Here is a 24,037-nt window from a genome sequence, read left to right as displayed (position 1 = left end):
CAGAGGAGTTAGACTGCCTAAACCTGTGGAAACAGGATCACAGGAAAGCTAGAGGCACACCCCACAGAAAAAAAGGGAAGGTGGACTCTACACGTGCAGAGTGGCCTAGCATATCTAGGGATACAGATGTGGTTACCGCACGATAGAGGGGTACCAAGACTGCAGACCCAAGAGAAACCGCAGACATTTAAAAGTCCGGCAGCATGGTGTCACATCCATGCCCCATAGCAGACAGACGTTGCACCCTTAGAAAGGGGAATAGAGAGTGCTGCTCTTTCTGTGAAAGTCCAAGGAACCTGCAGGAAACGCCCAAACCCCAGCTCCAAATGGTGCCACACACCAGGACTGCTGTTGCAGACGCAAGGGATAAAGGATGTATGTGGAGCAGGAAACATGCAGACACAGTCTGACCAGCAAATATAAAACCACAGAAACACTCTTTGCAACTTCACCTGGAAAATAAGTCACCGGACTGTAAAGAATGGGGAAGGTGACCTGGCGGAGTAGACAACCATGCAGACACAGTCTGGCTATCTGGCATAGGGACCATGGCCACACCGGGTGCTGTAGACAGAATCACACACCAAAAGTGGGTTACCAGCCTTTAGCCGTGAGAGCGGCAGGCATGTAGGGAGGAACCTGGTAAAGGAGGCAACCCCATGAACCAGTATGTGATGTATTGTATAGGGCCCATGGAGCAACCCTGGGAGACTCACCTGTAACTACACCGTGGCAGTGGATAACCTGAACTACTGTCCAGTGTGTGGGAAGTGTATGGTAGAGAACTCAATGTAGTTGTAGTAGACCATGCAGACAACCGTCGGGCTGACTGGTCTAGATTTCTGAATGCTCAGGGACACTCCATTGAATCCCCCTACAGAAAGTGGGGTATTGGAGTACGACCAACCTGGCGGTGTAAGAGACCCAGCAGACAAAAGTCTGTCTGACTGTTATCAATCCCGAGTACCTGCAGGGACCAACTTCCAGGGTCCTTAAACCAGCAGAGAGGTACGGGAAACCTGATCAAGCCCGTGGCAGCCCAGATATGGGAGACCGACAGCGATTGAGACCATACAGACAACAGTCTGGCTGAACAAGTACACTTCCAGGTGCTGAATAAAAGGGGACAGCCAGATAGGTGATCACTGTGCCCCACTGCCGTATGTGGGAGGGAGGGGAGGCCTAGGAGCCATAGATAGTATCCCCGCTACCTTGGGAAATCGAGGGAGGCTGAGGAGCGGCAGAATGCATCACTGTACCCATCTAAGGTCCATAGAACACGTCTTTGTAAACCTCCACAGCAGTGGGGTACTGGAACTCCAGCCTCAAATATATCAGCTGAGTGATGAGTGACAGGCGGCTGAGGAGACCACGCAGACCACTGTCTGGCTTACTGGTATGGGTCCATAGTATCTAACGGGTCACTCCTTCGGACACCACGCTCAGCAGTGGGGTACCGGAACTCCAGCCTCAGATACATCAGCTGTGTGATGAGTGGCAGGCGGTGGAGGAACCACGCAGACCACTCTCTGGCTTACTGGTATGGACCCATAGTAGACAACAGGTCACTCCGTCGGACACCTTGCATCAGCAGTGGGGTACCGGAGTGCCAGCCGCGGACGCGGCAGCTGAGAGATGAGTGACAGGCAAGACTACTGTCCGGCATATTTTTATCAGGACCAATCCATGCCCACAGAGACCTCGCACTAGATGGGAGCCCTAGCCGCGGATGTGGCAGCCTCCTAGTGGCAAGAGAATATACCCATGAGTGTCTGTGTCTCCCAATGAAGAGCGACCGAGAAACAAGTGTCACGGACTATCATAAGGGTTTTCTGAGCTTACATAAAAGGGTTGAAATGATTTCACATATAAAAAGTTTACATTTACCTCCACAATCTCCCGGATTTCACACTGTGTCTCCAACTTGTCCAGTTTAACATTGGCTGTACCAATCTGTTTATCGCTCTTCAGCAAGAACACTCTACGATAAGAGGAGAGGAGTAACACATTATAAGGATCTCCTTAGACCTATATATTATTATTAATAATCCCTGTGGACACCAAGAATAAAACTAATAATGATCCCAATGGACAATAAGAATACCAATACTGTTCCCAGCGGACATCCAGAATAATAATGATCCCAATGACAAGAATACAAATACTGTTCCCAGCGGACATCTAGAATAATAATGATCCCAGACATCTGGATTATTATTATCGTGGACATACAGAATATTATAATAATCCCTATGGTCATTTTTTTGTCTGTAGAAGAGACCAAGTAAACACAATTCCTCCCAGGTGAAATGCACAGTATGAGTGATTCAGACCACATCTATGTAGTGGTGTACAGAGGTCGGGCCAGAGAGGCACAAAAATTAAAAAAGGTTCATTCATAAAAAAAAATAAAAAGTTAAAAATAGGGGACGCTCCACTCACCCAGAAAATCTCCCAATTTGAACTTTCTGCAGTTTTTTCCTGCTTGTGCGGCTGCTCCCCCCCTTGGTCCCATGCACTGGGAGCCTCACAGCAGCCTGCTCTTCTTTACTGGACAACTGTGTGCGATGCGGTCTTTGGACCCCAGAAGTGCTGAAGCACCCCAATCTCATCCAGCTACAGGGCGCTAAGAACATCACCCATGATTAATGCACACCGGGTGCCTGCCTGAGGACAAATGCCTGGAGATCCCAAACCTATCTGGCCTGAGAGACTCAAGAACAGTGCCAGATCATCAGCTTAACCCAGACAGATAAGTGACCCCAAGTATTGGTGTACAGTGTATGGTGGCTGTGTATAGGAGGACTAAGGTCCGGTGTGTAGGGAGATGACCCTAATGGTCCACAGTTTAGGGGGCACAATACTTGCCATGCCAAAGACACTGGTAAACCACACTCTGCCACAATCTGTATGCCCCCCCAAAGATCCCCTTTAACCCACACAGCCAATGTTTCCCAACATTTTGAAGAAGAAAACTTAACACACAGAAAACAGGACCTGTATTTACAATCCTGCTCTCAGCACCACTCACCCCTTATGGAAGATCTCAAACTTGATGCCCTTAGCCTGGACCACTCTCTTGAAGCCTCTGTGGTTGCGATTAATGTTCAGCTTAAATGACTGTTCATATTCTGTGGGAAGGAGGAGAAATCAATTGCATTAGAGCAAAAGCCTGAGAATACAGATAACTTATGTCTAGTGCAATGACTAAGGCAGCAGGGAATGGGTAGAATATAGTATAAGTTTTACAAAAAGTGTCTCTTTAAAGGGGTACTCCGGTGAAATTATTTTTTTATTATTTTTTAAATCAACTGGTGCCAGAAAGTTGAACAGATTTGTAAATAAATTACTCCTATTTATAAATATTAATCCTTCCAGTACTTACCAGCTGCTGTATGCTCTACAGGAATTTATTTTCTGTCTGACCACAGTGCTCTCTGCCGACACCTCTGTCTGTATCAGAAACTGTCCAGAGCAGGAGCAAATCCCCATAGCAAACCTATCTTGCTCTGAACAGTTCCTATTATGGACAGAGGTGTCAGCAGAGAGCACTGTGGTCAGACTGGAAAGAACTACACAACTTCCTCTGGAGTATACAGCAGCTGGATAAGTACTGGAAGGATTAAGATTTTTAAATAGAAGTAATTTACAAATCTGTTTAAAGTTTCTGGCACCAGTTGATTAAAAAAATTACCCCTTAAAAGCAATGATCTCCCCACACATCATCCAGCAAATATGTATCATCACTCACCGCCGGGGCACATCACCTTGTTGTTCTAGGCTTTAGGCTGGGTTTACATTGCATTTTTGGTCTTCATTCAACATATATACTTCCAACGTACATAAATGTACATGGACTAATATGGAATCTGTTTAGCAGAGCCTTTTCATGACATTTCCATTAATTGGATGTCATTATAGTCTATGGGTGACTGATTTGTTTAAAGGGAACCTGTCATCCGTTTTATGCTGCCCAAACCGCGGACAACATATACCTGGTGAAGGCGCCGCCATCTCAATTACTCTGATCTGTTCCGGTAATACGTTACATTTCGCGTAATCATAGTTTAAAAATGCTGCAGGGACCAAAGTAGTAAAAAGCAGCTGCCAGCATCCGCCCCAATGACTTGTTACCCAGGTACCGGCGGCATTTTTAAACTATGGAATTACTCAAGCTCCAAAATGCATCAGAGTAATTCATGATGCTGCCTTCCCCAGTTTTATTAATTCGGGTAGAAAAACAGGCATGGTCGCACATCTACAATCTTGTATAATGATCTAATTGCTTCTCAGCATAATATCAAAAACTAACGGGTTGTTAGTATACATTTTTGATCAAAAAGTACAAGCCCACTCGCCACGTCAAGGCCACCTATTTAGAGTGGGTCTCTAACGTCCCTAGCATAAAATGGCGTAGCACCGGGCGGCGACCACCACCGCCGCGACACCAATGCCCAAGGGGGGGTGGGGTGAACGACCCACAGGCAGAGCGGCCCCAATTCCACTCAAACCAGTCTATGGGCTGCACCCCCCCCCCCCCCCCACAGACACGGCGCCACGGCGGCAACGGACGCCGCACAGCACCACACCAGTGTGAACAAGGTGTTACAGCACACTTACCAAGCTCTCCCAGTCAGACTGGGAGGCTGCTAGGAAAGAAATGGCCCTTGTGTAGCTAACTACTACTTATATAGGGTTGGGCTGAGGGGGTGGGGAAGAGTGCAGACAACATGTTCAAACAAAAAAAAAAAAGGAGGGGATAGAAAACACAATGTGAATTCAGGTAGAAGAAACAGACATGGTCGCACATCTACAATCTTGTATAATGATCTGATTGCTTCTCAGCATAATATCAAAAACTAACAGGTTGTTATTATACATTTTTGATCAAAAAGTACAAGCCCACTCGCCACGTCAAGGCCACCTACTTTTTGATCAAAACGTATATACTAACAACCTGTTAGTTTTTGAAATTATGCTGAGAAGCAATCAGATCATTATACAAGATTGTAGATGTGCACCGTGTCTGTTTTCTACCTGAATTCCCCAGTTTTATGCTGCATTCTGTTCGGGCAGCAGAAAATTGACAGGTTCCCTTTAAAGTGAGTCTACCCCACACAATAAACCACCGCTATATAGCAGACATGACTGTGTAACTGACCATATCGTTATATATTTTAGTGGTGCGCTGATTTTCTGAAAAACACAATTTTAAGCCACATGCTATGGCTACCCAGAATGCTCTTCTCTAATCTTTAAAGGGGTACTCCACTGGAAAAAAAAAATTCTTCAATCAACTGGTGCCATTAAAATTAATCCTTCCAGTAGTTATCAGAATCCGTATGATCCACAGGAAGTTGTTTTCTTTTTGAATTTCCTTTCTGCCTGACACAATAAAAAAAAAACACTTCATATAATCACCTTACTATTGGGGTGACACACTGTAACAAACCTCCTCCTCATGTAATCTCCTTACTACTGGGATGACACACTAACAAACCTCCTCCTCATGTAATCTCCTTACTACTGGGATGACACACTGTAACAAACCTCCTCCCCATGTAATTACCTTACTACTGGGATGACACACTGTAACAAACCTCCTGCTCATGTAATCTCTTTACTACTGGGATGACACACTGTAACAAACCTCCTCCTCATGTAATCTCCTTACTATGGTGACACACTGTAACAAACCTCCTCCCCATGTAATTACCTTACTACTGGGATGACACACTGTAACAAACCTCCTGCTCATGTAATTACCTTACTACTATGGTGACACACTGTAACAAACCTCCTCCTCATGTAATCTCCTTACTACTATGGTGACACACCGTAACAAACCACCCCCTCATGTAATCTCCTTACTACTGGGGTGACACACTGTAACAAACCTCCTCCCCATGTAATTACCTTACTACTGGGATGACACACTGTAACAAACCACCTCCTCATGTAATCTCCTTACTACTGGGGTGACAGCTTAGCAGCTGTCAGGACCTGAAGAAATAACTCTCTGGCGGAGGGCAGAGCGATGCCCCCATCAAGAGGGCACTCTAGGCGGCTGCCTATTTTGCCAAAGATGGAGCCGGCCCTGCTTAGTTGTGTACTTTAGGTTTAGAGATCTTCTAACAAGGGGTCTCCAGCTGTTGGGTGGCCAGCGCACCATTATTGTAAAATAATTTACATGTCTTATGAAAAGTCAATGATTTTTGGTTTTAGAGCTGCTGAGATCTGCAAGAAAAGACTGACCTGGAGAGTTGGTGTTCTTAACAACGTAGGTTTTATTCTTTTGAGGTTGTTCCTGCAAAGTACAACAAGGGAAATGTAACATCACTGCAGCCTGATGTCCGCCACATTGTGCACATGTACAGGTTTCTGGACGCTCATTGGTGCGCTGTACATGCAACAAAATGGATCAACACAGGAAATCTAACATTCTCATTGAGAAGTGTTATTTCATAGCTAAAAATCTTTTGGTGGCATTTAAGAGAATTCAAGTCTCTTACCGTACTTGGATATGGAAACTCAAACTTCACAAATGCATGCAGGTCATTGGGGGCCATTCCTGCATAAGAGACAAATACTCAGTAACGGGAAAAAAAGAAGAGCAGAAAGCACAAAACCTACAAAAACGTGGTATGAATCTCACCTGATGGGGCCGGAAGGTTAATGCCTCGAACTATGATGAGCAGCATCTCCGTACTGCTGAGCTCTGAGAAAACTCTAGGGAAAGAAGAGGATAAGTGATATCATATGCCCATAATATATATATATATATATATATATATATATATATATATATGTATATATATATATATATAGGGGTGTGTCCCTACACAGTTTGACACCGGCTGCACTGGACAATGTCAGACTGGATACAGACCCCCCCCACCCCCTCCCCCCCCCTACTCCAAACTAATAACACCCAATTGTCATTTATACATAAATTCTTTGGTACATAATGGAGGAATGACACAAGTTGTAAGAGGTTCCAGAATTGTCATTTTGGGGAAATTATTTTTTGTTTTGTTACTAAAACAGACACATGAGTGGGGACGACTTCTCCAGTGATCACTATCCATGGACATGGCTCCAGTGCCAGTTCTATTAACCCCTTAAGGACTCTGACTCCTTACCTTTTAAAAATCATAACCCTTTCAATTTTTCACCTAAATATCCATATTATGGCTTATTTTTTACGTCACCAATTCTACTTTGCAGTGACATCAGTCATTTTACCCAAAAATTCACGGCAAAACGGAAAAAAAATCATTGTGCGACAAAATTGAAGAAAAAACGCCATTTTGTAACTTTTGGGGGCTTCCGTTTCTACACAGTGCATATTTCGGTAAAAATGACACCTTATCATTATTCTGTAGGTCCATACGGTTAAAATGATCCCCTACTTATATAGGTTTGATTTTGTCGTACTTCTGGAAAAAATCATAACTACATGCAGGAAAATTTATACGTTTAAAATTGTCCTCTTCTGACCCCTATAACTTTTTTATTTTTCCACGTACAGGGCGGTATGAGGGCTCATTTTTTGCGCCGTGATATGAAGTTTTTATCGGTATAATTTTTGTTTTGATCGGACTTTTTGATCACTTTTTATTCATTTTTTAATGGTATAAAAAGTGACCAAAAATACTCTTTTTTGGACTTTGGAATTTTTTTGCACGTACGCCATTGACCGTGCGGTTTAATTAATGATATATTTTTATAGTTCGGACATTTACGCACGCGGCGATACCACATATGTTTATTTTTACATTTTTATTTACACTTATTTTTTTTATGGGAAAAGGGGGGCGATTCAAACTTTTATTAGGGAAGGGGTTAAATGACCTTTATTAACACTTTTTTTTGCAGTGTTATAGGTCCCATAGGGACCTATAACACTGCACACACTGATCTCCTATGCTGATCACTGGCGTGTATTAACACGCCTGTGATCAGTGTTATCGGCGCTTGACTGCTCCTGTATGGATCTCAGGCACGGAGCAGTCATTCGTCGATCGGACACCGAGGAGGCAGGTAAGGGCCCTCCCGGTGTCCTGTAAGCTGTTCGGGATGCCGCAATTTCACCGCGGCGGTCCCGAACAGCCCGCGGTCAGCTTTGATCGCCGCGTCTGAAGGGTTAATACAGGGCATCACCGCGATCGGTGATGTCCTGTATTAGCCGCGGGTCCCGGTCGTTGATGGCCGCCGGGACCGACCCGATATGACGCGGGGACACCGCGTGACCCCGCGGCATATCGTGGGAGCCGGCGGAGGACGTAAATATACGTCCTGCGTCTTTAAGGAGTTAAACAGTGCAATATAACTTATCCCCTATCCTAAGGATAGGGGATAAGTTATAGATTGTGGGGGGTCCGAGTGCTGGGGCCCCCCCGTGATCTCCTGTACAGTGCCGCGGCAGTATGCTGGAAAGGGGGCGTTCTGTCCCTGCATGATCTGTTGGCTGACACGCCCCCTCCAAGTACCCCTTGGAGATACATGGAGGGGGTGTGTCTGCTGCGCCTTTCTGCTGGGGAAGAAACTGCACTTCCTGCAGACTGCCGCGGCCCAGTCCAGGAGATCCCAGGGGGCCCCAGCGCTCGGACCCCCCGCGATCTATAACTTATCCCCTATCTGAAGCATAGGGGATAAGTTATGTTGCGCTGGAGTACTCCTTTAATAATTGTTTAAAAGGACTTCTAGGACTGTAATACTGATGGTCTATTCTTAGTACAGACCATGAAATATATCTGGTGGGGGTCAGATTCTCCACATGCACCAATCAGCTGACTGAAGGAGCAGCTCCCCTATATTGTTTACCAGGCACTGCTCCATAGCGCTGGTAGTGGCTGCATCTGGTACTGCAGCTCAGTCCCATTCCCTTTATTCTCCTATCAGCAGGGTTTGGAATACTGAAAAGTGATACCTGACAATTTTCAGTGTTTTGTCCTCAAAATGATAAGGAGGAGGATCCAGGCCCTGAGCTTGGGATAAATGTAGGATCTCACAGTTTTTCTTGCAGTCTTCTGCCATTTTCTCAAACCTGGATAAAAAAAAGACAAGAAGCCGTGTGATCATGGAGGATTCTGCACTAACCTGATCACGATTCTCCTATTATACAGAGTGAAGCGTTGTTCTAGGGCACCTGGTGTTATAAAGCATAAGAAAAAAATTGCTGCTTTCTTACAGAAACAGCGCCACTTTTGTACTCAGGTTGTGTGAGGTATTACGGTCCACTGTACTGAATGGAATAGAGTTATAATACCACAAACTCCTAACAAAGGGATCCCCAACATCAAGGTGCCTGGGGAAGGAAGCAGCACTTGAACAGGGTTTGTCCAAACATGGTAACATCTTTAAAGGGGTACTCCGGTGGAAAACTTTTTTTTTTTTTCTTTAATTCAACTGGTGCCAGAAAGTTAAACAGATTTGTAAATTACTTAGATAAAAAAAAAATCTTCATCCTTCCATTACTTATTAGCTGCTGAATACTACATTGGAAATTCTTTTCGGAACACAGTGCTCTCTGCTGACATTACGAGCCCAGTGCTCTCTGCTGACATCTCTGTCCATTTTAGGAACTGTCCAGAGCAGTATATGTTTGCTATGGGGATTTATTCCTACTCTGGACAGTTCTTAAAATGGACAGAGGTGTCAGCAGAGAGCACTGTGCTCATGATGTCAGCAGAGAGCTCTGTTCCAAAAAAGAAAATAATTTCCTCTGTAGTATTCAGTAGCTAAGTACTGGAAGGATTCAGATTTTTTAATAGAAGTAATTTACAAATCGGTTTAACTTTCTGGCACCAGTTGATTAAAAACTTTACCGTGTACTGTAGTAAAGGCAACATGAGGCTATGTTCACACTACAGAATGTCTGCACAGAGAATGCCGGCACTAGGACCACACAGGAATGCGCCGTCTCATGGACGTGTTTATTCTTTCTGCGGACACAGAACTCTGAATTATCGTGCTGGAAACATCTGGCACGGAAATTCCGTTGTGTGCACAGCGCAGCAGAATCCCACTGAATTCAAGGGGACTCTGCTGGAGCGGAATCTCCATGCCGAATCCCAATGTGGAATCCGGCACAGAAATTCCGACATGTGAACATGGCCTAGGGCTCCAGCCTTTGCTCCAGTGTTCTGCTAGTGAGACCCCAACTATTCATACGTGAACAGAAATATTAAGAGTTAGGAAGCTTACCTCGTAGTTTCAGCAACATTACCCATGTGTGTGAACTGCTTAGAATATCTCATACATTTCTAAAGGCAAAAAAAAAGTTTAAGCAAAATGAATCTAAGGCTAAGGTTCACATCTGTATCAGAGACTACGTTTTTGGTGTTCGTCATGCAGTGGAAGGTATGAAAGCAAATAGAACATTTCCTGGAGCTGATGGTGGTAACCAAAGTTATAAGATTGTCTTTTTATTTTTTAGCCAAGTGTCAAGGAGGCAGAACCGAGATGCTCCAGTGCCACAGCCTGGCACGTCTGCTCACTCACCCTCACCTCCTAGTCTGATGTACAGGGTTCCCTATGTCAATTAAGGAGGGGCTGAGAGGTAAAGGCAAATGAGAAGGCATGCCAGCATGCGGGATCTGAACATCTTGGCCACGCCTCCTTGACACTTGGCTGAGAAATTTAAAAGACAATTTTATAACTTTGGCAACCACTATCAGCTCCTGGAATGGTGCAGTTTGCTTTTATACTCTAACAGCTATTTATCCTAGATTGTCTGTCAGCTCTATCTTCTTTTTTCTCCTCCCGCTTTCTCAAACTCAACATGGACAAAACTGAATTCATCATTCCAACCCCCCCCCCCCCCCCCCCCGGCTTCAATCTCCCCCCACCTGGTCCATCAATCACAGTCAATGGCACTACCCTTTCTCCAGCAACCCAAGTCCGCTGCCTTGGGGTCACCTTTGACCCTGCACTGGCTTTCAAGCCGCGCATCCGGACCCTTAGCACTGCTTGTCACTTTTAGCTCAAAAATATCTCTCGAATGCGCTCATCTCTAAACTTTGACTCAACTAAACAATTGGTGCATGCTCTCATCTCCAGCTTGGACTACTGTAATATCCTCCTCTGCGGCCTTCCATTTAAAACACTTGCTCCCCTCCAATCCATCCTCAACTCTGCTGCTCCAATAATCCACCTTTCACCTCGCTTCTCCTTTGCCTCTCCCGTGTGCCAATCCCTATACTGTCTACCCATTGCCCAACAAGTTAAATCTAAACTGTTCACCATGATATTTAAGGCCATCCACAATCTGTCCCCTCCATACATCTCTGACCTGATCTCCCTATACCGCCTTGCACTTGACTGCCGGGGGGCTGCTGCTAATGACTGCCGGGGGGCTGCTGCTAATGACTGCCGGGGGGCTGCTGCCTACTATTAAAGACAATCTTACAGCAGAGTCACCTGCACTAACTTGAATTTATATGTAGATAGTGCAGGTCACCCACCATGTGGTCATCGTTCTCGCCGCCAATAAAAATTCCCTGTTCTGCCCAATGGAGAAGAGAAATCTTGGCTCATACTACAGCAGCTGCCTCCATTGTACATAACAAGGAACCACATATCATACGGTAAGCAGCGCCAGAAACCGGGTCACCCTGGTGTCAGATTCCCTTTAAAATAAAAGTACTTGTACTTGGTATCGGCGAATACTAGAATTAAAGTATCGGTACTCGTACTTGGTCTTAAAAGCTTCTGGGCCCCCAATGCAAAATTTGCAACAGGGCCCCATGTGCCATTTATAACACTAGTCTCTTATGGGGCAGTTGTGCTTTGGGGCCCCATTGCAACTGCTACCTCTGCGCCCTCTATAGTTACACCCCTTAAATACTGCCAAAAAGCGGTCCTGCTGTACAAACTACATTCACATTATGTTAGAAACTGCTATTTATGCAATTCCCAAATGTAGCAACCAGGACAGAACTTCATTTTGCTGTAACTAAACTGTTGAAATCTTAAAATATTTCAAGGATTTACGTCACCAACCTCATGTTGCTCTTGAAGAAGTTTTGTCAACTGAGCGTAAACCTCGTCTGAGATCTGCGCTGACCTGCTGTCCTCGTGTTCAACCACTACAAAGTCGCTGTCCTCATCCGTAGGGGGAGGAGGTACCTAGGAGAATGGGCATTCAGGTCAGTGATTCCCATAGGAGAAGCCTATGCTCATACCATTTTACAATTGAAATAAAAAAATGAATCTACATGAAGACCTATGTAAATACTTTGCATTACTCATTTTCGCCTTTAATTGCAGCCCTTTATTATACTCCAGAGCTGTATTCACAATTCTGTCGTTAGGTATGGGAAACATTCAAATCCCTACAGTTTAGCTGGGCTTCAAATATACATTGGGAGAATTCTCTCTCTTTTTAATATTTTAGATGGGTGGTTTCCCAACCAGTGTGCCTCCAGCTGTTGCTAAACTACAACTCCCAGCATGCCTGGAAAGCCAAAGGCTTCTTGGGTATGCTGGAAGTTGTTCTGCAACAGCTGGAGGCACACTGGTGGGGAAACCCAGTGTGTCCCCAGCTGTTGCAAAACTAGTGTGCCTCCAGCTGTTGCAAAACTACAATTTTCGGCATGCTTGGCTGAAGGCTGCCTGGGTATGCTGGAAGTTGTAGTTTTGAAACATCTGGGAGGCACACTGGTTGATAAATAAGTGTGCCTCCAGCTGTTGCAAAACTAGTGTGCCTCCAGCTGTTGCAAAACTACAACTCCCAGCATGCCTGGACAGCCTTTGGCTGTCCAGGCATGCTGGAGGTTGTAGTTTTGCAACAGTTGAAGGCACCCTGGTTGGGAAACACTGTTTTAGAGTATTGGGTGACAACTTCAAGAACGCAAATTGCAAAACAGCAGGGTTCTAGGGAAGATTTCAGCTCTGAAGAATTGTGAATGCAGCTCTGGACCCTAATACATGAGTAAAAGATAAGTAATGTAATTTTAGAAAATGATAAACAAAGGCTCTAACCTTGGTAATATCCACTAGAGTTCCACTCTTGAGCTTGTCGATAGAGGCCTGAAGAACGTGAGCGACCCTCATGTGCTGTTTTGCCAGTTCCAGATCATTCTTCTGCTTGGCCTGCAGAGCAGCTTTTCTGTATTGTCTCCTCCGGTTCTCCAAGAACTCCATCTGCTCCTGGACTAAAATAGTGACAAAAACATGACTATAGCTGTAGTGGTGACACCAGGTCTCTGGTGAGAACTCCATACACTGGAGAAGAGGGCATTGGATCGTTCTGCACATTTCTCCAATAATACCTGCAGGAGGGAGATTCCCTGGAGATACTGCGGTGCCAGCACCTTTGGGTTTGAGGGACGTCTCATCCTGTTGCGGCACAGCTGGCAATACATGTGGCTTTACTACTTGGATGGGTTTCTGAGGGACCAGTTTCTTTGCCGGTTGTTCATCCTGGAAAAGAAAACAGGTGACAATATACACATACAGTTTCCCTTACACACATACAGCTGGCCATACACATTGGATTAATGTTCACCAAACGGGCAGAACCAGCTGACTATCTGATCTGCTTATGGCCGTCCCACCTCTCCCCCTGACATCAGATGCCTGGAGGGAAAATGGTCAAGCATGTTGGATTTCTCAAGAAGTTAAGGTTTAGTCAGGCAGCAGCTGACCACCCCTCTCCCTGTCCAAAGTATATGCTAAGCTGAGCAGGCATGTGTAGAGGCCCACAGCCATCTATAATCAATGACCCCAAAAAAATTAAAAATAAATACATTTAAAAAAAAGGAGGAGTTGTTGGAATCAAATGAAACTTTATACAGCGCATTTGGAAAATTTTCAGACCCTATCACTTTTTTTTTTAGGTCTTGTACTAAAATAAAAAAAACACTGTATTTTTCCCCATTAGCTGTCCAGACATGCTGGGAGTTGTAGTTTTGCAACAGCTGAAGGCACCCTAGCTGGGAAACACTGTATTAGAACATGTGGACAACAGTGTGATGCCAACCTCATCATCTTCATCCTCAGCTTCTTCATCATCCTTGGCGTTTGCCAGTTTGTTGGCAGCTTCCAGCGCTTTCTCCACACTTCCTTCTTCCGTGTTCTCCATACCAGGAAATGGAGGGAAGCCTAAATCAACAAAAACCAACAACATGTTTAGTCCAAGATGCCCAAAAGAATATAAAACCTTCATCTTTAAAGATGTCCAGTGCTGAGAAACGTATCCCCCGTCCGCAGGATGTCTGATCGCAGGGGGGCTGACTGCTAGGACTCCGCAACGATATCTTGTACAGGGCCCGGCTCTGCCATTTCTCTGCGCTGGTGGTGCGCGTTTCATACCCAGCACGTCAGCTGGTCGAAACACACCCTCTCCATTTATCTCTATGGGAGAGGCGGAGAAAAGGAATGCTGTGTCTCCGCCTCTCCCATAAAGAGGAATGGAGGGGGGGGGGGGGGGGGGTGGTGTTTGTGCCAGCTGACCCACTGTATGCAAAACATCACATAAAGCAGCTCGGCCAGGGCTGAGTAGGGGCCCCGTATGGGAGATCGGGAGGGTGGTGTCACTGCGGTTGGACCTCCCGGGATCAGACATTTATCCCCTATCCTGAGGACGGGGGATACTTTTCTTAGCACTTGACATAAGGTTTTTTTTTTATGTTCCTCTCGCTTTATGTGCAACATTTACCTGGAGGAACCGGAAGCTCTCCCAGATTCACCGATCTCCCAGCTTTCTGTGCCCGGATAGCATCCTGGTATTGCTGCAGGCAAAAATACCGATAGGTTACCTGTCCTTATTGTAAGTGTCAGACAAAGGAATATGAAGCTGCAAGGACTGATACAAGTGACTGTCATCTCTGTTCAGTGCTGCAGATTATTGTGGTGCTATACCAGCAAATAGAACTAAATGTGGACAGGGACTTTATTCTCACCATTCAGGAGCTTAGAGAAGGGGCTGTCAGCATGCGGGAGACATATAATGGTGACCACATAGATTTTCCGGGAGCAGCAGTAACCACTGACCGAATAAAATATATTTATTCCTGACTTTTATTAAATGTAGTATTCCAGATATCGTATTCGGAGTTTACCGTAACAGTGCGCGCCAACACGTTTTGTTTAGATTGAGAACTTTCTCGAACGCTCTTTACAGTTCGATGGCTCGTGAACCGTGAAGAGGAGCAGCCCTCTCTGTGGAAACGCATTGTTGGCCCGCATCCACGGTAAACATGACTTTAGCTTTTGTTTGCTCAACTCTGTACCTGATATGAACAGTACAGGATTTAGGTAGGGAATAGAAAAACAGAGGTAATTTTTTCCTAAAACAGCAACGCACCTGTACACAGGTTGTGTGTGGTATTGCAGCTCAGTTCCATTAAATTTAATAAAGCCAAGTTGTAATAACACACACATAACCTGAGGACAGGTGTGGCGCTGTTTTTTGGAAGACAATAGCTCTGTTATATGCCTGGATAACCCAGTTAATGATGCATTAAAGGGTCCGGTCAATCCATTTTAACACATGCTGCAGTCCCTTCATTGTGGGGATCGGTGGGGGGTCCCATCAGTTGGACCCCCATTGATCTAGAAGTGACGCATATCTTCATGTGAAGCCTTTACTAGTAATTATGTATGGAAGTGATCATAACAGATCTCATGGGGCTTCCTTTATACCTTGACAATCCTCTCATGCATTCTTGCTTTCCGGTCATCGCCATTGGCTTTGGCTTGCTGTGCTGCAGATTTGTACCGTTCCATCCTCTGCTGTAAAGCCTGTAACACAGAACTGGCAGGGGCTGCACAAAGAAAGCAGAACACGGTCAATACTGTTATCAGTCCCCCGTTTTAGGAACACATATGCAGTTTGAGCCAAAACCAGAAGTGGATCCAGTAGTCGGTCCTTTCTTTGTAATTCCCATTTCTTTTGAATCCACTTCTGACAAAAAGTGCACCAAAAAAGGCTGCCACAAGAATTGCATGCTTTTAGTCCAAGGCTAGGTTTACACTGGACTTTTTGTTTAAAAGGGTAGTCCAGTGAAAACTCTCTTATCCCCTATCCACAGGATTGGGAGCATGTGCGGTAGATGGCATGCACTCCATTCATTTACTTTAGTAGCGTCAAAGAGACCCAAGTACAGCACTCGGGCATCTCAGGCGGTTCCATAGAAATGAATGGAGCGTGTGCTGTCTACTGTACGCGCGCCTCACTGAGAGCCGGTCCCATTCAGGAGATCGCTGCAGTCCCAGCGTTCAAACCCCCTGCAATCAGCTATGCTACAAACCGAGGGGATGCCTGGGCCTCACCTTACAGACAGAGGGAACATTGGGGCTTTAAGTTACAGACCGAGGGGATGCCTGGGCCTAGTCTTGCAGACCATGGGGATGCCTGGGGCCTCGTCTTACAGACTGAGGGGATGCCTGGGGCATAGTCTTACAGACCGAGGGGATGCCTGGGGCCTAGTCTTACAGACCGAGAGGGATGCCTGGTGCCTAGTCTTACAGACCGAGAGGGATGCCTGGGGCCTAGTCTTACAGACCGAGGGAATGCCTGGGGCCTAGTCTTACAGACCGAGGGGATGCCTGGTGCCTAGTCTTACAGACCGAGAGGGATGCCTGGGGCCTAGTCTTACAGACCGAGGGGATGCCTGGGGCCTAGTCTTACAGACCGAGGGGATGCCTGGGGCCTAGTCTTACAGACCGAGGGGATGCCTGGGGCCTAGTCTTACAGACCGAGGGGATGCCTGGGGCCTAGTCTTACAGACCGAGGGGATGCCTGGGGCCTAGTCTTACAGACCGAGAGGATGCCTGGGGCCTAGTCTTACAGACCGAGAGGATGCCTGGGGCCTAGTCTTACAGACCAAGGGGATGCCTGGGGCCTAGTCTTACAGACCGAGAGGGATGCCTGGGGCCTAGTCTTACAGACCGAGGGGATGCCTGGGGCCAAGTCTTACAGACCGAGGGGATGCCTGGGGCCTAGTCTTACAGACCGAGGAGATGCCTGGGCCTAATCTAACACTGAGGGGATACCTAGGCCTTAACTTCTATATAGTTTAAAGTCATGCTAAAATAAGTATTTTATTATGGACTTTTATAGAAAAATATATAATTCTGTATAACTGAAATAAGTAAAAAAAACAAGTCAATTATGTCGTGAAACTGAAATTGAAGCAGTCACAAATAAGTCTGTTCAGCCTATAAGCCAAAGGCTGTTTGGGCATGCTGGGAGTTATATTTCGCAACAGCTGGAGGCACGCTGGTTGGGAAACACTGCTATAAGCACTGTTGTGAAAACTGCCTTCCCAACAACTAGGAGGTGCCTCACAGTGGTCTCATGTGTATAGGAGCCTCTCTCTCTCCTCCGATAAAAAATGTTGTCTGAAAGATGCTGAAATCCCAAAATGTTGTCTGAAAGATGCTGAAATCCAACATTTTTCTTTAAATTTTAGGGGAAAGAGGAACTTTCCCTCTCCCCATTCAGCTTACTTGCCTGCTCTGTTAAGCTAAAGTGCATGTGTATTGTATCTCCTCTCACCTTGTGTAGTTGCAGGGACAGGTGATTGGGCTTCTGGAGTAGCTGCCACCTCTTGGGCTTTTACATCTTGGTCTAGAAGTTAAACATAAAAATCTGCTCCAGAAATCCATAATGTCTGCAGACGTTTCTCCTGGTTGTCGCTGCCTTTGCTATTACATACCTTTTGGAGCAGGGGGCATTTGACTAAGATCCACAGGCTGACCATTCTCCAGAGCTTCTAAAACGTTACTGAATTTCTACAATAGGAGAAGATAGAATCACATAGTGAAATGTCAGTAAGGCAAATCAGCACAAAGTCAACATGTTGTTCATGTAACAGCCTAGCAGGTATTAGCTGGCATTTTGCTTAGCAAAAGGCGAATGCAAGAACCACCATATATATGTGATCCTATTAAAGTCTATTTGAGACTAATAGAGTCTAAATTCACAGCCTAATGACTAGATTGTTGCCAATGTCAGGCCCTTCAACTTAAGGGGTACTCTGGAGGAAAGAAAAAGGTTTTCAAATCAACTGGTGCCAAAAAAAATTACAGATTTGAAAATTACTTCTATTTAAAAATCTTAATCCTTCCAGTACTTATCAGCTGCTGTATTGCTCCAGAGGAAGTTGTGTAGTTCTTTTCAGTCTAACCACACTGCTCTCTGCTGACACATCTGTCCATGTCAGGAACTGTTGAGAGGTTTGCTATGGGGATTTGTTTCTACTCAGTTCCTGACATGGGCAGAGGGGCAGCAGAGAGCACAGTGGTCAGACTGGAAAGAACTACACAACTTCCTCTGGAGCATACAGCAGCTGATAAGTACTGAAAGGGTTAAGATTTTTAAATAGAAGTAATTTTCAAATCTGTATAACTTTCTGGTACCAGCTAATCTGAAAACATTTTTCTCCTGGCCGGCACCCCGGCTCTCTTCATGCACGGAGCGAATTCCCTGCATGGTTCACTGTCGACCACCACATGGAGCGATGGCTGATAGGCCTCTCCATGTATCTCTATGGGAGAGCTGGAGATACAGCACTCATGTCTCTTCATCTTTCCCATAAAGGTACATAGAGGGAGCATGTTGTCCAACACTTCATGCAGTGGTCGACAATAGTCCAAGCATGGAGCGGAGGTCGCTCTGTGCATGAGAAAAGCGGGGTGTCAGGCAGGAGATCCAGCAGTCGGACCCCCCATGATCAGACACTTATCTCCTATGCTGTAGATAGGTGTTAAGAACTTATGTACCGGAGTTCCCCTTTAAATGCTCTGTGAGCGAGCGCAGATCAGCGATATCGGGGCACTTTCGGCCCTAACACATACCTTAACAATTTTCACGTACTCCTTGGCTTTCTCCATATCTCCATTTTGCTTAGCTTGCAGAGCTGCCATCTTGTACTCCTTCTGTCTTGTGGTCAGCAATGTTTTTGTTTCTGCGATTTAAATGGGAACTGTCATGAACCTTTATTTTTTTTTATTTTTTTTTTTGATATGTTGTAGTACTTAGAGAAACAACAGTGCTTCAGCTCACCCCAGGTGCGCACGGACAGGGCGCGGACCTCGCCCAAATGAACAACAGAAGAAAGAGGAGTCCAGCGTCCAGAAACTCGGAGGATAATGTTTATTCACCAGATGGTCATAACAGGAACACAGGGTACAGTGACGCGTTTCGGCTTTACAACAAAGCCTTAGTCATCAGGCTTTGTTGTAAAGCCGAAACGCGTCACTGTACCCTGTGTTCCTGTTATGACCATCTGGTGAATAAACATTATCCTCCGAGTTTCTGGACGCTGGACTCCTCTTTCTTCTGTTGTAGTACTTATGTACTACAACATCTCTCTAATATACATCAATTATTATTATTTTTTTAATATATTATTTTATATTTTAAAACTGGCCACTAGGGATCTCCCTCCTAGTGGCCGGCTGCAGACTGCCGTGACGTCACAGGTGAATTGGGACCGATCCTGGCCGCGCAATCGATCCGAATTCAGTCAGCCTGCGCTCACTCCCTGCCTGTCAGACAAGTAGGAGCGAACGCCGGGGCTGCGCGCATTGGCTCACTGATGCCGCGCTGATGCTCCCTTAGTACTGTACATATCCTTATGTACATGCACGGCAGGTTGGCGATGCTCCTATACTCCTCCTCCCCGGGTTGCAAATGACTGCTTAACAGGGAGGAGGAGACCCTGGAGCAGCTTGCCGTGCTATTGGCCGTTCATCTATGTGAGCTCCCAACAGGAGCGCAGCATAGATGAGGTGAGGGCGGAAGTCGGCGCCCAGCAGGCATCAGTGACGTCGTGCCTGCTGGGGAAGTCTGCTTCCTGCAGAGCAAGAGAGACGAGCAGAAGATTAGTCTTTATAAAGGTAGGAAAACATTTTTTAAAAGGCAGGGAGGGGGTTAGGGATAGATTAGCAATAGGTAAGGACAGAAAAAAATACAGGTGGTGGGAGCTACTCTTTAACAACATAACAACGACATTGGGAGATCACAGATGTACAGTTGTATACCTCTGCAACATACGTCCGGTGTAATGGTGCACAGTCTCTTGCTGAATGCAGCATGTAGTGAACCTAGCCATAGGCATGTATTGAGAAAGCACCAAGTATAAAGTGGGAAGACTTGATACAATAATTTTGGTCCTACCGTCTTCACTTTGGCTGGTGACTGGCTCCTCAGCAGTGGGGGCTGACTCTTCTGTACTCTCAGAGGATTCTTGGTTGCTAGCAGACTCTGCAGGCCGAGCTTCGGGTATGTCTACGTCACCTTCATCTGGGGCTGCCACTGAGGGGGAGGCTTCAGCAGGAGATGGCTTTCCACAAGCCACAAGTGGAGGTATTTCTTCCTCAGCCACGGGCTTCCCTTGTTTGGCTGTCTTTAGCATAGATTCCAGTGTCTGCAAGACATTAATGGGTTAAAGCAAGTGTATCTATGTACACAGCATCAGGTCTAGTAAGAGAGAGTCTAAATTAGTCTTTTCCAAGCAGTGTGACTTCAGCTGTTGCAAAACTACAACTCCAAGCATGCCCGGACAGCCAACGGCTGTCCGGGCATGCTGGGAGTTGTAGTTTTGCAACAGCTGGAGGCACCCTGGTTGGAAAACACTGTATTAATACATGTGGACAACAGTGTGAGTCTAAATAAGTCTTTTCCAACCAGGTGCCTTCAGCTGTTGCAAAACTACAACTCACAGCATTTCAGCTGTCCGGGCATGCTGGGAGTTGTAATTTTGAAACAGCTGGAGGCACCTGGTTGGAATAACACTGGTCTAAATGGCTATATAACTTCATAAATAAAATCTTGTCACCTCTCCGAATGTCTATTTACCATTAAATAATTAAGTTTTTTGTGTCGTACCCACTCCTCTGTTATTCCATCTGCAAATGTGAGAATAAATTGACAACTGGGTGTTACCATTTCCATACCCTTCTCGTAAGTAGGGTGTGTCTGACACTGTCAGCACTGATCAGCTAGGTTCACACGTTGGACTAGCGGCCCCTAGCGGATGCACTTACTGCCAGTGTAATTCTGTTGCAGCCATTCCACAGTGTGCACAGATGAGCAAAATCCTATTGAAAACAATGGGACTCTGCAGTAAGCAGATTTTCGGAAAGGAATTCTGCCGGAGGAACGTCCGAAGTGTGGACGAGCCCTTAAAGGGGTACTCCGGAGGAAACTTTTTTTTAAATCACCTGGTGCCAGAAAGTTTTACAGATTTGTAAATTACTTCTATTTAAAAATCTCAAGCCTTCCAGTACTTATCAGCTGCTGTATGCTTCACAGGAAGTTGTGTAGTTCTTTCTAGTCTGATCACAGTGCTCTCTGCAGCCACTCCAGAACAGGAGAGGTTTGCTATGGGGATTTGCTCCTACTCTGGACAGTTTCTGACACGGACAGAAGTGGCAGCAGAGAGCACTGTGGTAAGACTAGAAAGAACTACACAACTTCGTTCCTGTAGCATACAGCAGCTGATAAATACTGGTAGGATTAGGATTCTGTAATTTGCAAATCTTTCTAACTTTCTGGCCCCAGTTAAGAAAACACTTTCTTTCCTCTGAAGTACCCTTTAAAATCTTGTGTATTTCTGCAGCAGAATCCCTAGCTTCCTACCGTACATCTGCTGCGGGTGCACAGCAGACCCAAAATGATCATTAACCCCATCATCATTCAATGGGGCTAATCCATTGCCATTAAAAGTAAGGCCCCTTTCACACTATAAAATTCATCTGTTTTAAAGATCCGTTTAATGTTCCGTAATGAAAACCCTTAAAATCGTCCATTATACGGATGTTACAAAATCCCATTATAGTCTATGGGATTTTTTACATTATCCGTTTTTACCCATCATAGCCCGTTATTAATAACAGATGTTATTTTGTGACGGGAGAAAGAACGGAAGAAATAATGCATGCACCATTTCTCCCGTTACTTTCTCCCGTCAAAAAATAACGTCCGTTATTAATAACGGGCTAGGATGGGTTAAAACGGATAAAGTAAAAATCCCATAGACTATAATGGGATTTTGTAACGGCCGTATAGGATTTTGTAACGGCCAATTTTAAGGGTTTCATAATGGAACATTAAACGGATCTTTGAAATGGATAAATTTTATAGTGTGAAAGGGGCCTTACTTTTAATGGCAATGGATTAGCCCCATTGAATGATAATGGGGTTAATGATCATTTTGGGCCTGCTGTGCACCCGCAGCAGACGTACGGTAGGAAGCTAGGGATTCTGCTGCGGTAATGTGGTGTGCGGTAATGCCTATTTACATGCATAAGACGTGCGCTGTCAATGGATCCAACATAGAACAATCACTTTCATGATTCCATGCTGAAATCTAATGCTGGTATTGGATAGGCAAAACTGGCACAGATGCCCACAGAAGGGTACTGAGGTGTCTGCTAATCTGTTCTGTATAAGATATGGTGTTACTATAGGTGCTTTTATTCCTACATGATTTCCAATCACAAACCTTCAGCCCCCGCTCGTAGCGCCTGGCTTTAGAGCTCTCGTTGGCCAGTTTTGCATTGGTAATTGCTGTTTTGTAGTTGGAGATCCGTTCCTCTAGCGTCTGTACGAGTCCCCCGGCGCTTGTCTGTAAACAAGTAAGTGGGTCATATCACAACATGCAGAAGGAGACAATCAGGGGCGGGAGACATAACACTTTCACAGAGACAAAACCTTCCTCTCCAAGGAGTAAAGACTAAAAGAAATAATCATAATCCCAGTCACCTTCGCATTAACCTCTAAACGACCATGGACCATGCACGTTCCCACACCTGGACGAGAATACACGTCCATGGTTCTCGTGGGTACTGCCCAGTGTACCCACGAGATTGCGGCAGGGACTCGGCTGTATCACACAGCCGAGACCCCGCCGCACTGTCAGGACCGAGGTGAACTTCGGTCCCGGCAGTTTTAACCCTTACAGCCGCAGTCAGAAGTGAACGCAGGCTGTAAGTGTTTTGACAGAGGGAGGGGGCTCCCTCTGTTTTCCCTGCAGTACGATCGCAGGGTGCTGCGTGTGATCTCTGGCGCGCGGGGGGGGGGGGGGGGGGTTGGGGGGATTGCCTACCGCACTGCCAGGATGGAAGTAAACTTCGGTCCCGGCAATTAAACCATTACAGCCAATATCATCTGTTAGGGGTAGAGTAGGGAGGCCTCCATATATATTAGACTATTGGACAGATCCATAGCAATTGGCAGATAAGGCTGACTTTTCTCTAATGTGGTCTTTAGGCATACCTGTCAAGTAAAAAAATAAAAAAAAAAAGGTTTTGATATGTAATTGGGTGGTATTTCCCAATCAGGGTACCTCCAGCTGTTGCAAAACTACAACTCCCAGCATGCCCGGACAGCCAACGGCTGTCCGGGCATGCTGGGAGATGTAGTTTTGCAACAGCTGGAGGCAACCTGGTTAAGAAACACTGTCCTAGGGACATGCTAAAAGTTTTCATCTGTCAGAGTCTGAGACCGCGACAGATAATGCGAAGTTGCAGGGAGAGAAGCATCCAGCCGTGAGCTTCTCTCCCCACTTTCTGTCTGCGACCCATAGACTTCCATTATAAGGCCATCCAGGTCATGTGACATCTCAAAACTTTTTTTTTTTTTTTTTTTAATCAATGACAGTGCCCATTTAAGTGAGAATACACCAGCCCTTGCTAGGAGAACCGTCCCTCTAGTACTCACCATAATACCCCTTTCTTGTCCAGTTCTAACAGGCGCAGCAAGTAAGCCTGATGGTAGCCAAGTTATACTGCCGCATGATATAAAAAGGACAAATAAATCTGGCGACAAGCTCCAAAAAGTCTCCTCCTTAGTAAAACTTAGAGCTTATAGATACAGTGGGACTGTCCTTATTACAAGTCTGTCCTAGCAGGGAGCATTCCACTGTGCGAGCGGAGGGGAAAGTCTTGGAAAGAGTTACTGGTGGAAATAATAACACAGGAACATGGAGGCAGAGAACAGTGCGGCCTCTGTGTCCGCCGCAGGGAGGGGTCCTGACGACGGACACAGCTTTATATACGGCATGGATTTTTATACTTG

At 45.6% G+C, this 24,037-nt stretch overlaps 1 protein-coding gene across 3 annotated transcripts in view; it reads right to left on the bottom strand.

The window, feature by feature from the left end:
- The window catches only part of CC2D1B (coiled-coil and C2 domain containing 1B), a 48,536-nt gene that overhangs the window by 7,437 nt on the left and 17,062 nt on the right, over window positions 1–24,037 (bottom strand). For all 3 annotated transcript variants that reach the window (XM_056532235.1, XM_056532237.1, XM_056532238.1), the window contains exons 6-23: window positions 22,464–22,586; window positions 20,135–20,384; window positions 18,811–18,920; window positions 17,670–17,745; window positions 17,510–17,581; window positions 15,652–15,773; window positions 14,666–14,738; window positions 13,988–14,109; window positions 13,278–13,428; window positions 12,988–13,160; window positions 12,007–12,132; window positions 10,210–10,268; window positions 8,933–9,049; window positions 6,656–6,729; window positions 6,513–6,571; window positions 6,256–6,307; window positions 3,032–3,131; window positions 1,888–1,981 (exon numbers count right to left, since the gene is read on the bottom strand). In XM_056532235.1, coding sequence (XP_056388210.1) covers window positions 1,888–1,981; window positions 3,032–3,131; window positions 6,256–6,307; window positions 6,513–6,571; window positions 6,656–6,729; window positions 8,933–9,049; window positions 10,210–10,268; window positions 12,007–12,132; window positions 12,988–13,160; window positions 13,278–13,428; window positions 13,988–14,109; window positions 14,666–14,738; window positions 15,652–15,773; window positions 17,510–17,581; window positions 17,670–17,745; window positions 18,811–18,920; window positions 20,135–20,384; window positions 22,464–22,586 — 1,953 coding nt within the window. The remainder of the gene's footprint in view (window positions 1–1,887; window positions 1,982–3,031; window positions 3,132–6,255; window positions 6,308–6,512; window positions 6,572–6,655; window positions 6,730–8,932; window positions 9,050–10,209; window positions 10,269–12,006; window positions 12,133–12,987; window positions 13,161–13,277; window positions 13,429–13,987; window positions 14,110–14,665; window positions 14,739–15,651; window positions 15,774–17,509; window positions 17,582–17,669; window positions 17,746–18,810; window positions 18,921–20,134; window positions 20,385–22,463; window positions 22,587–24,037) is intronic.

The sequence above is a fragment of the Hyla sarda genome, chromosome 7 (assembly GCF_029499605.1).
Source record: "Hyla sarda isolate aHylSar1 chromosome 7, aHylSar1.hap1, whole genome shotgun sequence".
NCBI lineage: Eukaryota > Metazoa > Chordata > Amphibia > Anura > Hylidae > Hyla > Hyla sarda.
Note: the sequence above shows the minus strand (reverse complement) of the source record. Positions and strands in the feature narration are given on the sequence as shown.